Source organism: Phoenix dactylifera, chromosome 9 (genome assembly GCF_009389715.1).
Source record: "Phoenix dactylifera cultivar Barhee BC4 chromosome 9, palm_55x_up_171113_PBpolish2nd_filt_p, whole genome shotgun sequence".
Classification (NCBI taxonomy): Eukaryota; Viridiplantae; Streptophyta; class Magnoliopsida; order Arecales; family Arecaceae; genus Phoenix; species Phoenix dactylifera.
Genome location: NC_052400.1, coordinates 10,917,264 through 10,933,525, shown reverse-complemented (window position 1 = coordinate 10,933,525; position 16,262 = coordinate 10,917,264). Strand labels below are relative to the sequence as shown.

General features: G+C 40.9%; 1 protein-coding gene across 1 annotated transcript; it reads right to left on the bottom strand.

The window, feature by feature from the left end:
* Positions 1–3,287: 3,287 nt before the first annotated feature.
* Positions 3,288–15,391, bottom strand: LOC103700892. Its single transcript, XM_039130563.1, has 4 exons — positions 15,097–15,391; positions 10,861–11,262; positions 4,532–4,572; positions 3,288–4,461 (listed from the first exon to the last, which is right to left on the bottom strand). The coding sequence occupies exons 1-4, from the start codon at positions 15,389–15,391 to the stop codon at positions 3,514–3,516; spliced, it is 1,686 nt and encodes a 561-aa protein (XP_038986491.1). The 3' UTR covers positions 3,288–3,513.
* Positions 15,392–16,262: the final 871 nt, after the last annotated feature.

The following is a 16,262-nucleotide window of genomic DNA, read 5'->3' as shown; positions in this document are numbered from 1 at the left end:
GTTCCTTCACAAACTTTGTAATAGTTTAATCTGTCTGTGAGAGGTAAGATTAAACTAATACAAATGTTTCTTTCCCTTCTTTTTTTTTTGATGAAAAGGGAGGCATTGCCACAACTAATACAAATGTTATATCGGAACATACAAATGTAAATTTCAATGTATCATACCCTGTAATTATCAATGGCAAATAAAAGCCGGGTGGGACATCCTTCCTGTTTTCATCAAAAAAAAAAGAAAACTTTTGTATCAGTTTAAGATTGTTATTATTACCTAACTTTGCATGGTGTAGTTTAATGTCAGTGTGGTTGAGGAATATTATTATGCTCATGAGGAAAATGAAGGTGAAATACCATTCAAATACCACAAGAATGGAAAAGGTCAGAAAGCCAGATGTGCAAAAAAAAAAGGTCTACATGTTGTGCAAGCTTGTTGCAGCATTGTTTTAAATTAAGAAACACCACTACAGCCCTCTGGAGCCCAGAAAATTTTTGCCCTTCAGTGCTATGAGGCATCTCTCTTCATGCTCGAAATGAACTTTTCCTAGAGGCACTTTGCCCTCTAGTGGCATGATTGGTGGGGTTAATTCAACACATTCTCGGTGTTTTAAAGGATGCACTTGAATGATTTCTCACAAGTAATGGGGGCATATGAGATTAGACTAGTGAAGAAGCATTAAGCCAAACTAGTGAATGTTGTTTGGGTTATTTTGATTGGTGTCTCTTCACACAACCTCGACAGGAAGAATCAACACTTGACTCCTTCAAGACCATTTGGTTAGGTGAAATTGAGTGGGGGTTACATTTGAATTCAGCCTCATCAAAAGCTTTACAAGCTTCCACTAGAAATGCCATTTTGATCCATGTAATTAGGAGACAAAGGGAATAATTGTCTCTTACTGCCCTAGGCTCCTTTTCAAATGTGTTACTTCCCTCCCCACCCCTTTTCAAAAGTAAAAATTGAGCTGCCATTTGATGAACTATCACATGCTAGGTAATATGAGACACTAAAATCTGAACATATCAAATGCAAATAAATCGTTGATTCAATTGTAACATGTTCATCAAAAGTTCATAGAAATTCTAGTCAAAACTTATGAAACCTGAGGCCTGACCTCCAACTCCCATGTTATTTTCTTGAATTTCTTTCACATATCTATCAAACCTAGTGTTGCATGTGCATGGTATTGATCGAATTCCCACAAGATATTATTTCGTTGCTCTCTAATATTTTTTTTCTATAAACCAGGATCATGGACTCAAATAATGACGGCCTTGACAGCAAAAATGCATTTCTTTCCAAGCCTAAAATTGAAGAGCCCCGCGAATCTTCAAAAGTTCTAGTAATCAAATAACTAAGGAACTAGCAATTATTTACTTGAAGATAGATTCAACTTTCCATAGTGTCCGAGGAGATGAGGGGCTCCGACAAAACTAAATGAAAGGTGAACTTTTCTTTATGCCATCGATTTTAGACATTCAAGCATATTGAGGGAATGCCAAACTAAAAGGAATCTGCACTAATGCTCTTCAAATCAATCAGCAGAAGGATCAGCTTGTATGGGCATTTCCGATTTGAAAGTTTGGAAGGACGGAGGATATGACAATCGCTTTGCATACCAAAACCCTGTTTTCTGATCTTCAAAATGAAACTCCAATTCTCTTTTCTTATGAGATATTATACCTAAAAAAGCAAGAGTAGGATCCACATGCACCAATTGCTAGCCTACACCATGACAAGATGCAATGGAAAAAAGACTCATCCACATGATAATGGATTTTGGGCCTCATTTTTCTTTCGTTCTCAATTAAACAAACTCGCATGCATTAACCGACAAGCACGACCGATGACGAGAACACTCACAAGCATTGATCGAGTACAGCAAATTATTGAGCGAAAAGATTGGAGAGTTCCATGCATTCAAAGAAGAAGTGCAGGGCATGTCTGTCATCCATCACCTAAAATGAAATGCTTCACAAGATATTACCATCATTTTGTTCAACACATTGCTTTTGAAACTAGCAACGATTAAATGCATCAAATTTCATGTTTAGTCCGGAGAGCAGCCAGTCATGCCCAGTGAGAAGAAGATCAGAAAATGCAAGCAGCATACATATCACACGATAGAAGCTCAGTATGCCGGTGGGATCATGATTTGCCAATTCAAGATCAACATGCCATAAATGCAAAAGATTAGCAGCTGTTAGCAGCAGCAGATATCCCCAACTAATTAATTGCATCTAGCTATATATATGATATTATTTTAAGGAACGAAACACAGTCCAACGACAGAGAATGAGACAACTAAAAGTGATTTTAGTTAATACGACACCCTAAACAGTCTCTCAATTACTGCATTGTCGACAGGGCCACATCGGTATGCACCCAGAAACTATTGACCTTAGCGAGGTTCCAAAAGCCTCCCAGTCGTGCATGGTGTTTTTTTGTGGCAACAATGAAATCAAGGCATTGGTCCACAATGAAATCCGCAGTGGATGAGGCAGTTGAGGCCAGCTTTCAATAGCACGAGATCGAATTTTAAAGACCTAGATGTCATGAAAGTTCTTTGCTAGTGGTAGCCAAGGGATGGAAACATATATAGGGTGCTGTAGTTGTTTCCTGTGAGCTATGGGGCAGCTCCAGATGGAATGTAACTGGGTGGGGGCCCCTCTCTTCACATGGCCTGATCATAAAAAGCTGAAGATTGTGTAGCTCATCCCAGGTGAAACCCCTTAGAAGACAAACGTAAAAAATTTAACATCAAGCAATCCTTATAAAAGACATGCAGTTGTTGCCCCAGTCACTCCAGCAGAACATATTGATGCAAGGAAAATGTACAGGGACCCAGGTGAAGGTAACATGATGGTGGTTTAGATGGCACTGCTTTAATTTCTTAAAGCTAGCATATCATGTTAGCCTTGATTACAGAAGCAACAGCTGTGAAGCCTGCTTAACAACTGCGAGGCACTTTCTAGTATATTACAAAACATACAGTTGCACCTATAAAATACTGCAATTGCTAAAAGTTAAACAGGCATAAAGGCCAGATTATCTTGGTAATTCATGTCAGCAATGCATAAAGCTTTGATCCAATATTCAATACGCACTAACAGAATGACAACTGAGGAATTCCCTGTTATCTAGATTTACTATAAAGAATACAAGAACAAAGGGATGCAAAAAACAAAAAAAAAAAACCCATAAATATGCGCAAGTATTGACATTCTGAAATTGAAAGACATAAATGCATGTATGAATCCATGCAAGCAGGCAACATGCTCGTGAGGACATGGTCTCAAGTAATGGATTGCAAGTTTCACAGCATTAGCAACAAATTCAGTATGTGGAAGCAAGCATGGATTCCCTGATTGACACCATCCATCATCCCAACAATAATTTACTTCGTACACAATCCCATTTCATCAACTAACAACTCCCAATAGGACACAACCAGAACCAAAATTACATTAGGACTCTAGTGAAATCATATTTGAGTTCTTACCTAGAGAGGCCTCATCACCTTTTTAATGCCGGACCAGATGCCACTGTCGAGCACCCAACTGCACCTTGATCCCCAAATACATGTCCATGGAGCATCTGCGGCGAACAAAACCCGCTCTTCTTCGAGTTCTCAGCTCGCTCATTGGCCAAATTTCCCTTCAATGACAGATTCCGCTTGAGGCGGCTCCGGCTCAATAACATCATGCTACCCCGTTTTGGGGCATGGAGAGCCCCTTCTACACAATCTCCTGCCTTCACACAGCTCCAAGCTCTTGACGAAGGTCCTTCCTCCCCAAGTGACATTAACCTTGGGAGCCCATTTTTTAACCTGCAGTGTACCCACTGCTCTGAAGCGTTCTCCTCTGACTTCTCACACAGCGGGCAAGGTGGGTCATGTTTTTGCATCTTAGGGGTAGCACGCTCTAGGCATTCAGCATGATAGACATGCCAACATGACAGAACACCAGCTATTGGCATATCTCCACTACGAACAATACGGCGGGAACCCCATGGTGACCTCTGTGATAGTAACCTCTCACAGAGTCCACATTTGGCACCTTCATATGTATTGTTGCATGAAGGATCCAAAGGATCAGGTTCCAATGGTTCAGAAACATCAGTAAAGTCCGAGCTGCCAGCACTACTCCATTGCGCCGATTCTTTTTGAGGGTTGCCCACATTTTCGAAGAAACCAGGAGACTGAAGCTCTGCGAGTGCTCGTATGGACCTAAAATCGGAATGATGACTGTTGTTGGAGTGTGTGGTAGAAGCAGAATCATGGCCTTCTTCACAACCAAGTGTATTGTCTGGGAAAGAGACAGGGTGAATGGGCTTTGACATGAAAGAACGGCGGCTTGAGAAGTTGCGGTGTGCAGAAGCATGACTTCTAGATGTAGACTCATATTCACTGCCATCTGAACGAGAGGAAGTAGAACCAGCACTATATGGTGGTCCTGAAGTTCCCTACACAAGCAAAAAAAATATCACATTGAGGCATCTGGTGGGGAAAATATTCTAACCTACAGTCAGGTACCTCCACAAACCGTGAGAATGCCGGATGCTCTGGTGCTGATTCTGGTAAAATAGCAAAACAACTTTCAGTCAACACAAGGAACACAAAGAAAAACAGGTCTATTATATCATAAATGTAAAATGCACAAATACTCAAATTTGGATGTTCCAATGTGCAGAAAACATAGCAAGTTAGGTGAGGGTGAGATCTCTACAAAGCAGCTACAAGTTAATCATAATTCATACATTTTAAAACAATAAATATACAGTCTCACAACATATTTTGTTGAACCTTGGGATGTGGACCAAATAACTTTTTACCGACAGATATTCATGAAAGGTGGCCTACAAGGTGATATCATCGTAAAAAGATGGGTGATGGGTCAATTAAATATACTCTAAAAGCTAATGTCACGACAAACCTAGAAACAGAGTTACAGCCAAAATATTGTGGACTTAAAACTACCAAAGATCTAACAAGTGTGTCAAGGAACCCACGTACATGTAAGATGCTAATAAAGAGCTAATGAATGCAATCTGACATCGGAAAGCTGTCAACCAACAGCAATATAAATCACCACGCATGCTCATATGCTGTGCTTTAGAGATGTTTGGCTTTAAGTTGCAAGAATTACAAATACACCACGAGGACTTGGCCATTGACTACAAACTCAATGGCATTATGACTGAAACATAGTGCAATGCAAATAAGATAGCTTCTCTCTTCTCTCTCTAATCTCCCTATTTCTCTCTCTAAAAGACCAAAACCCCAGTAAGAGAGGTCCCATCCTTAGTTCAACATTTCTCTCTCTACTTGATTTGCAGATTCTAGACCGATTTACTACTCAGTTAGGACTTGAAGCCTGCTCAAGTCCATTTCGGGTTACTTAGAACTTTTTAATTTATATTTAGATTTTAAATAGAAAATAACAAGTAATTTATTCTTCTTAAACAGTTTTGATAGGTACAGCGGATTTGTCCAACTGAACCTAGTGATCTTTGGACGAAAAGAGGTAAGTGCCCAGGCACAAACCTTAATAATTTTTGAATTATTGGTCAATTTAATTTATATCGACTATAAAAAAATAAACTATATTGATATGATTGGCTTGCAATGGGATCAAGTATATGATTGCTTTTATTATTCATATTTTTATAGCATTGTCTCATGGATGAATGATTTCCAAAATTATGAAAAAGTGTATTTCCCTATGAAGGTGATATATATAGGGTCTAATTATGATTTATGAAGTTTTATGAAAATAGTGGATTTATGGAAATAATTTCATGATAGTTTTATTATTAAAGATTATTTATGGATCACGAACTCTGTAAAGCTATTTATTATTTTAATTATGTATAATTTAAGAAAATATATTTTAAAAAAATATGAAATATTTTATGAGCTCTCAGATTGCTATGACCGTCTATAGAAATGGAGACCAATCGACACCCTGAAGTTAGCATCCAACGAAAACGGCCCTCTGCCAACGAGTTAAAGTTAGTAACGAATACAAACTATAATATCTAGTCGATTATGAAAATGGCCGTCACGAGTTATAGTGACCATAGCGCGAAAAATCTATGAGCACTGTTTTAAATAAAAGTATGGATAAATGGCAAACATTTGACAATTATGAATATTTTAAATTGCACTTTCAGCTTTACGAATTTGCATGATTTGTGCATAAATGATTGGTTTGCTATGACACAGTTTGTACTTATGATTATGAAATATTTTATTTTACAATATAAACTTACTTTTCAAATGATGCATTGAATCATGTAAAGAAATTTATGCTTAATCCAGTAAGGTGGTGCATGGTTACTTACTGAGCCGCAAATCTCATTTGTCTCTTTATATTTTTTTCAGATAATTAAGGTTGCTAAGAGCGAAGAAGAATAAATGAATGAAGGATTCAAAAATAAAGCTCGAAGCATAGATGCAAGCTATCAATAAATGTAGCTATAACTATAAAATTTGGGTTATGTAATCTTGAATATTCAAAAGTTGGATTTAGATGCTTGTACCCACTTCACTTTAATTAGCAAATGAAATTGGACTAAATTTATTATTCTATATTTTTTTATAAAGAATTCTTTTATTGTGAGCTTTGTGTTATTGTGGGCAATACCCTACGGTAGCACAGCCATGTTATGCTCCGGATTTGGGGCGTGACACAAAGTGTCTTTAAGATTCAGCACCTCAGCAATCATGAAGTCAAATTGTCCAAGTTACACAAGTTAGCACACAATGTATTAGTCCTACCAAGATATTGCTTGACGAGATCATTCATGAGCACTCAAAGACAAATATATGATAAGTTGATCAACAGATATAACATGCTTAATGATTAGGTGGGCTCACATCTGGCTTTCATAGAATTTGGTACATATAAAAATACATGAAATGCTTGTTTGGATGCATACAAGTCCTTTAAGATGATGTGATGATGACAATCCCTAATAAAAATAGTCATCTACAAAATTATAGAAACATTTTTTGGGGAGACTAAGAATTGAAAAGAATTAAGGCATATGTGTGTATTAAAACACCTTGTTGTAATTGTGCATCATATTAGGTATTTTTTTGTGGAAAAAATGTCTTTTCTTATCGAATCTGTACTTCTTGGCAATCAAGGTTCGTTGTCTCGGTACCGGACCTTATACCGGTGCCACACTAGCATAGTATTGGTATGGTACGGTACGAAATTTTTTTGATGTACCGACACGTACCCATACCAGGTATGGGTGCGAACCGATGCAGTACGGTACGCCTTATACCGTCCAGTTCGGGCCAGTACGACATACCTTGTTCGCAATGCTTGAATAATAAAGTTTATGAGATTTTAAGAATTTGAGAAAAGCATTTAGAAAGATGTTATTTTAAGTATTTTACCAAACCCCAAAAATCTAGAATCTGCTTCTGAGCTGGAACATTGACTTTATTTTGATAGAGTTTAAATTCAATTCTATTAAACTCAAATGGCTTGTTTACATGCAATATTTTAAGTGAATGGAACATTTACTTAAATGATATTCATCTAAATAAAGTTGCTTCTTTTTAATTCTCCACCTAATGAGACACAAGATGTGCATATCCAAAAAAAATGCCCATCCTGTGTTTGAAAGCGGAATAAGTTAACCCGGAGTAAATGGATTAACTTACTACAACTCATCTTGACTCCACAATAAATTACTTCACCCTACATGGTGGAGTGGTTTATTCCTAGGTTAAGTGGGGTATATGGGTTTAGAAGGCAAAAAGTTGTGTACCAACTTTTTAAAAATACCCATTTTACCATTCTGAAAAGTGGTCAACACAGGTACTTCAATGAGTGTTTGGCTGCAACTCGATAGATGACTTTTACTCCCTCTTATTCCACTTCCAAATGCAGCCTAAGACAATTAAATAATGAAAACAAAAATCAAGTGTTTTGAATATTTTAGACTGGTACGAAGCCAAGCAAAATTGTATTAAACCGGCGCAGTTTGATACAATGCAATATAATTCAATACTCTTTAATAAACAAGGTAGCCTGGCATACATAAGTTCCCCATGCCAACACCTCCTCAAATAGATATATGCTGGCCATCATGGAGCCACAATGAAAAGCTTAACTAGAGATAAGAATCGATACTAAACAATAATATCATCACTATGATCTTCAAGTACTAGTTTACTCCAAGGGTAGAAGACATGTAAGACATGTCTGTATTTTTGGTAGACATGTCCTTTTATATTGATAAAGGATACAAAATAGTCATAAGAATGACTCAAGTACCTTGTTATTTTATTGATAAGCTGATGTTATTAACTCTCATTGAATCATGCTCTTAAGTTGTTTCCTGATAAGAATGAAGTTAACACGTTATAAAAGTTATTTGATTTGAAAGTTCAATGTTGGTTGTAAAATCATGCACCTGTATGCAACCAAGTGTTCCCTTCTTGAGCTAAATTAATATCTCAAATGTATAATTCTGGAACAACTATTATCTATTGGCCAATTCGAGTTAGGGAACAAAAAAAGACTCAAAAGTCCTCACTTTACTTTCCTTCCATCTTTTCACAAAATTTTGGGCTTGAAGTCCTAAATTACCACTAGTTGTATAAGCAATCAGGTTAATCAATACCTTGTACAAGTTTCTATGTCTTCCAAATGATTTCATTGTAACAAAAGATGCAGGATATTTTCATTTAGTCAACTATGAGGGCTAGGTATTGGTACCCACATTGCTACAAAAAGTGTGGCTCCATATCCTTTTTATATTACACATCACAACCATTAAATAAATATACCCTTACATGTAAAAATTGGTATATTGACTCATAGTTGGGTCTTCACATGAGGCCAGGTCAAGGGGACAAACGTGCTTCCACTAGCCACGCATATCATATACATTGGACATAGGATGCACAGTGACATGCATTTTTAACCAAACCCTTTTGGTGTGTATCTCAAAAGCAAATGGGATCAAACGAATAGGTAATCCCAATAGCCATCAAATATGATGGCGCATCTACACATACAATTCTAATAACATATTGGACCTTCAATGTTCAATTTATTACCGCAAGCAGTGTGAAAGAAATAGATGCCTTGTGAACCGCTTCCATTGAATGGGCCTTTATACCTTCAATTGCTAGATGGCTCTCTTCCTTTGATACAATTTCCTAACTAATCAAATGTTAGCCTTCAAGAAGTAACATCCTTTTGTTAAGAAAACACATCCAATATAGACTTGCGCTAAAGGTTAGAGTGGTCAAGATGGTGAGGCCACCTATTGACATTTAACCATCTTAAACAGTAAATGGTGTTTAAATAGCTAAATGGGCAATCAAAATGGATAAAGCAGTGATTTTAACCACAGACCTGGAACAAACTATTTTAAGGCTCAATCATTGATCAAACCTTGATTCAACATCACCCAGGCTTCCTCCCTATATATACATCTCTCCCTCTTTTAATTACTAGAGGCCTCTCCTAGTCTGATGATAAATCTCTAAATCCTCTACCTAATCTCCAATCCACCCTGTTGCCCCTTCAGCACTTTGGAATTGCCACCTCAATGGCCCTCCAACCCGTCATCTCAACTCAACACCCTTTGGCTGCATCTCAGCCCCTCTATAGACCCACCACCTACCTCCACTCCTCACTGGCCCACCACTTCAATCCCTCACAACCACTGCCACCTCAACCCACCTCCCCTCCTGATGGCTTAACCCCACCTCCTTCAGCCAACTACATCAACCTCCCTAGCCCCCTAACTTTGTCCAAGTCCAAGAGCAAAGCACCATCCGACTACCTTCAGTCCTCATTATTGTAGTCAGCTGAAGCCGAAGAGACCTCCGAGTGCCATAGCATGGGATTCAGAAAAAAGGGTTGGGCCTATAAGATTAAACATTTTTCTTTTAACCTAAACTTTCTTTTTACCCCTTTTCCAGTAAGTAATATATAATCCATCTAAACCAATGAATAAGAATGATTCAACCAGTTCAAATGACTGAACCATCCAATTCAACAATTGAAGCAATTTTCAGAAATTCCTGTTTCATACTAAACCCAATTCATATTAATTAACAGGAGATGAATTAAATGGTTAACATCCAACCCAAATGGGTTACAGAAAACAAGGTTAAAGAGTTGATTCCCTTTTTCTTTTATGGGGAATTAAGGACCTAAAGGGTTGTTTCTGACAACACTACTCCAAATAAATCAAAAATAGAAATTATAAGTATCAGTTCATAGTTTAAACAATTTGCGTTGATTGGTTAACCTTAGCCCTGACCTATAGCCACATCTAGCTATTATGGGGAATTAAGGATCAAAGAATGATCCATCGAAGCTAGAACTTCTATAATCAAGTCCCAACGTTTCATCAATCCTATGTAAAATCATATTGAATTGCTGGTCATCAGAATGCAGGCAAGAAACAGACACCATGGAAGAAGGAAAACCTACATGATTGATTATGTGGCTTACAATCAGATAAACGTGAAAAGATTATGACCGTCAAGAGGGCCACTCTATGCATCAATTTACTGTCATTTCTGGAAACTTCAGGCTGGGAAAATTATCGTTTCCACCATTTAGTTTGCTAAACAAACATTAAAACTCAAACTTGAACCAGATTGCGTTCACTCATTAGCATAAAAGCAAAATGTCAGCCAATAGCAAAGCAGGCTTCCAACATTATGGCCTAATTAAGCATCAAGAAAAAATATATAAACAAGTAAACAGAAAGAAAAAGAAAAAAGATGAAAACAATTTCAGGTAAAAGCGGAAATTTTTTTACCAAAATGTACTACAAAAATAACTACTCAGTAATGAGGGCATAGTTTCACAATACCTCTAATAAATTCTTCAAAATTGACCCCCTGCACGTGTGGGGGTGTCAACTGCTGGTTTTGAAAGCTATCAGAAGGGCTGCTTAAATATGAAATGGCTCCATCAGAAGTAGAATAGTGATGGTCGGCAAGAGGGTCACCCCTCCCCCAGCTCCGGCTTCCTTTACTGTTTGAAGAGAGAGATGATCCATAATATACAGCGGCTCCACTACCGCCTTGAGACCCATATTGCAATCCTTCGGAGTGAAACCAATAGTCCCATCTCCTCGACAGGGGCGGCGAGAAGCTCGAGTTTGTCCGCCAGAAGGGCTCATTCCTTCCCACAGACCACTCCCTACTCACCGTGCTAGACCCATGTGGCCTTGCGGCCACGCAACAAAGAGACCCCGTCTTAGCTACGCCTTACAGGACCCCAAAGGAGTGTTTTTGTCCCACTTTAGAGCCCACCTCTGGCCCCAAAATGGCCTCCGTCAACAGTAAATATTTCCCAACCACATTAAATAGGAGCTCAATTTCTCCAGCAAATTGGGCGACAAAATGTCAAAATCTTCAGCCCTAGAGTAGACAATAGAATTATAGATAAACAACTAAAATTATGAAGCACGGATAAGGAAGTGAGAATATCATCGAAACCCTAGCAGCACATAAATATAGCAACAATCATGCAAAAAAAAAGAAGAAGCGAAAAGATTGATTTCTTTCAAGTGTAGCACACGAACCGAAACCAAATACCTCACTACAAAGGCATCGCTAGAGGCCCCAAGTATTCGACACTGTAGTCAAGAAAAGAGTGGATTTGTGGACCATTTCCTAAGAGAAAGACGCCGCCGATATCCCTAGAATCGAGGTACTTGCATGCGAAGAGGGAAACCACCAGAAAATAGAAAGAAACGAGAGAGAGAGGGAGAGAGATTGCGGAGGTGTCGGCGGTGAAGAGTAATCAGGAAGCGAGGGAGCCGCGCAGTCGAATAGAGGGCAAAGGAAACGAAGAGCAAGGAAGCAAGGGCCCAAACTAGGGGAGCATATAAACCCTAATTTTTTATTTCATGAGGGTGGGGGTGGGGGTAGGAGTGGGGGGAAGAGGGGGAGAGAGAGAGAGAGAGAGAGAGAGAGAGAGAGGGAGGAGAAAGGTGGGTTGGGTGCTTCAGGGGGTCAAAGCAGGATGAAAAGGGGTGGTTCTATATACACCCCCCCTATTGCTCAGGACACCCCCCAAAAATTAAAAAAAAATTAAATACTCTCTACACCCCCCCATTTGCTAAGGACACCCCTAAAAAATTAAAAATACCTAAATTACCCCCCACCCTCCCCACCCCCTCACCTAAATTGCTCTCTACACCCCCAAACCCCCTCCCCCCCCCCACCCCGCTCTTCCCCTCCAAAACACCCGTAACCCTTCCGCCCAAAAAACCTCGCCGGCGGCCAAACCCCCTCCGTCTCCCCCTTCTCCCTCTCGTCGCCGGTCGGTGCAGTGCACCTCGCCAACGCCCAAAACCCCCCTTCCCCCTTCTCCCTCTCGTCGCCGGCATTCTCCCGATCTCCGACCACCTCGCCGGCTTCTCCCGGAACCACCTCCCCGGCCATCTCCCGAGCAAGGAGCACCTCGCCGGCGCCTCCACGACCACCTCGAGGTAGCTCCCCCCCCCGCCTCCAGTGCTCCGTTCGGCACTGGATCGCCGAACAGAACCCTTCTGTTCGGCTGAACAGTGCCGAACAGAAGCCCTCTGTTCGGCAACCCTCAACCGAACAGAAGGCTTCTGTTCGGCTGCACGGTGCCGAACAGAAGCCTTCTGTTCGGCTGCACAGTGCCGAACAGAAGGGTTCTGTTCGGCACCGTGCAGCCGAACAGAAGCCTTCTGTTCGGCACTGTGCAGCCGAACAGAAGGCTTCTGGTGCCAAATCGCGTGCCGTGCTGAATTTTGTGCCGAACATTTATGTATGCAATTGAATTATTTTCTTTGATATAGCCTAACATTGAATTTCTATATTTTCAGACATGGATCCCCGTCCCGCCAGAGTTAGACCTACGGCGTCAGCTAGGAGACGTCGTGCTAGGATTGCTTCTCCCGAGCCTGCTCATATGCCATCGGACTCTCCTGAGTCAGAGCATGATGATATGCCCGCTAGGGGCGAAGACGATGAGTCCGTTGGACCATGTCCAGGAGGTCCAGAGGATGAGTCCGTCCTGATCAGTTTCAGGACGCATATAGCAGCTTCCATCTGGAGGCAACAGGTATTGTTTATTTGTTATAGCATTATATTTTGTTTATTGATGTTTTATAAAGTAGTAGTAATTATACATTTATATTACAGGAACGAGCTCCACTAAAGTGCATGAACCATACTGCCAAGGTTGGTGAATGGAAGTGGTGGTCTTCAAACCAACCAAATACCAGGTTCAGAGCACTATTGAGGCAGTCGGGCCTCGTAGAGTTAGTACAGTGCTCTTATCGATTCATCGATAAGATTCTGATTTCGGGCTTCGTAGAGAGATGGCAGCCCGAGACGAACACCTTCCATATACCATTTGGCGAGATCACTATCACGTTGGATGATGTATCCGCCATTTTAGGGATTCCTGTCGCAGGTTCCTCAGTATCAGTTTCTCCTGAGAGGATGAGTGATCGGGATGCTGAGGAGCTACTTGTGGAGTTGTTGGGGGTGTCAGCTGGAGACGCGCGTCAGGAGGTACTGTCATCGCGCGGTCAGTCTGTGAGGATGGAGTGGCTGAGGACTCAGTTTCACTCTGTATCTGATAGAGACAGGCAGCAGAGGATAGAGTGTGCAGCACGAGCCTATTTGTTATTTTTGTTAGGCTGCACACTCTTTGCTGATAAGAGTGGGACCAGGGTGCCTATAGCGTATCTGTGTTTACTGCGGGATCTGGATAGGGTGACCACATATGCCTGGGGTACAGCTGCCTTAGCATATTTGTATCGGCAGTTGGGGATTGCGTCGAGGTCATCAGTGAGACAGATCAGTGGTTATATGACGCTTCTGCAGGCATGGATTTATGAGCATTTTCCAGCACTCAGTCCTCACCCGTCGCTCGAGTATACTGATGCCAGTCCCCGCGTGCACCGCTGGATGCCCGGTACTCCATCCCGTACCACGATGGACCATTTAGTGGTTCTACGTGAGTCATTGGACCTTTTGAGCATCGATGAGGTACGTATCATATTACCATTTGCTTGTGTTTGTCAGTACTTTTAATATGCGATATAGTATAAAACTGAAATGGACCTTTTGTTTTACAGGTTATTTGGGATCCCCATCATCGGCTTCGGGGAGATCGCCCATATATACCCGTCGCATTTTTTAGTGGCTCCATCAAGTGCCTTGATATCGTAGAACCCTATCATCCAGAAAGGGTTCTTAGACAGTTTGGTCGTATTCAGACCATCCCTCGAGCGCCACTAGCCCCTACGCGAGCCAACAGAGGTTCCACAGCAGGCTCGTACCGGATACATTACTCCTATATGGATCAGCTTTGGGAGCGGTGGGACGACCACGTGCTGAGCCAGGCGAGCAGGAGCCACCCAGTTACCCGGCCATCAGACAGCGTACCGGGATACATGGAGTGGTATCTCCGTATCACGCACGTTGCAGTTCAGCCTCCTCATCTGCGCTCGAGTACTCATTCTGGAGCTAGGGGAGGTCATGATGATGCTGACATGCACCGGCGGCGTAATGCAGCTGCACTCGGTATCAGTACCGACATTGTACGGATGGGTCCCTCAGAGGCTACGTCACTAGGTGCCGGGCACCTATATGATGCTATTTCTCAGATGCATCAGGTACTTCTGGGTCATGAGCCTGGCCCGAGTACAGCACCCTCTCATTCGGATCCAGGACCCTCTCATTCGGACGTACAGCAGTACACGCGTCGACGATGGCGTCATAGGGATTGATGATGGAGCCTTTGTAATCTTTGTAAAGCCTTTGATATTAATGAAAAATATATTTTTTTGGTACATTTATGTGTAATCTTTGTAAAGCCTGGCCCGTTCTATTTTACACAAATATAACAGTGCACATAACAATCAATCTAACAATGCGAAGACAGATATTTTTTGATTTATATTGATGATGGAGTTTCAAAAATTGTACATATATAAACAATCAATCTAACTCTACTGTCTTGCCTCCACCTCCCCCTGAGGAGATGGAGTCCCGTGGGGGGTTTGACCCTGAATCTGATACGACTGATGTTCTGCCTCCACCTCCCCCTGAGGTACCTCCAAATGTTGTTCCAATCAAAGCTGACCCTGGACAAAGTTCCCCTCCAAAAAAGGCAGCAAAGCCTAAGAGGGTGCCAGTGGCAAGACCTGGCCTTGCAAGGAGAGGGCAGCCGATTAACCTCTTAACCAAGAACATCACAGAGCCCTCTTTTCCAACAAATGTGTTAATCATCTGCTCAAGCTTGTCACCGTTAAGTTCTTGTACATCAGAAAGGTCTATTAGTTCCCCTGTTTGATTTGTTTGCCAGTTGTCATATGTATTCCCAGCTGATGATGGAGTTTCACAGTACATGACTCTAAGAGCCCAAAAAAATTTACAACTTTCAAAAATTGTACATATATAAATAATCAATCTAACTCTACTGTCTCGCTAATTATAACATTAGGTGAGATGCTCTCTTTGAACTGTTGAATCCGTGCTTCATATGAATTTTCCCATCCGGTAGCACAAGGAAGATGATATTTTCGCCAGTTGGTCGCTACTGGCGGAACGGGATGTCCCGGCAACAAGAACACCTTCAAAATTAGAAATAAAAAAATATTAATAGCTACAAAATTATAAATAAGCAAAATTAAATAAGCAAAATTAAATATTCGCAAGTGTTGTGAACGTAGTACCTCAACAAAATGATTTCCATTTACGAATCCGATAGCGATATCTTTGCGGGATAGAAGAGGTACTGGCACAGAACGGAGAGGTAGGAAGGTCAGACATTGTTGCAACGAGAGATGGTATAGGACAACATTATAGCAGGATGCTATAAGATGACCCATGTCCGGCATAGTCATCCATCTGTCATATGGTGGACAATCATCATAATATAATAATAGGAAATACTCTATGAATTGCATTCATCAAAGCCAAGTCTCTATCTGTAACAATCAACTCAGGCAAAACATCATCAGCTATGATACTGCGCAATCTCTCTAATGCCCAAGTATAGCTTTCTTCCCCCTCAGAATTTAAGTATACAAAAGCAACTGAAAATGTCATGTCAGTAGATGTCACCCCCACAATCTCTAAGAGCGGAAGACGATACCTATTCGTCTTGTACGTGCAATCCATTATCAACACACGGGGAAATGCACGGAACAAATCAATGCTGCCAGGGTGTGCCCAAAATAAGTCATGCACAACATCCGTATTAGTACAATTCCTATGC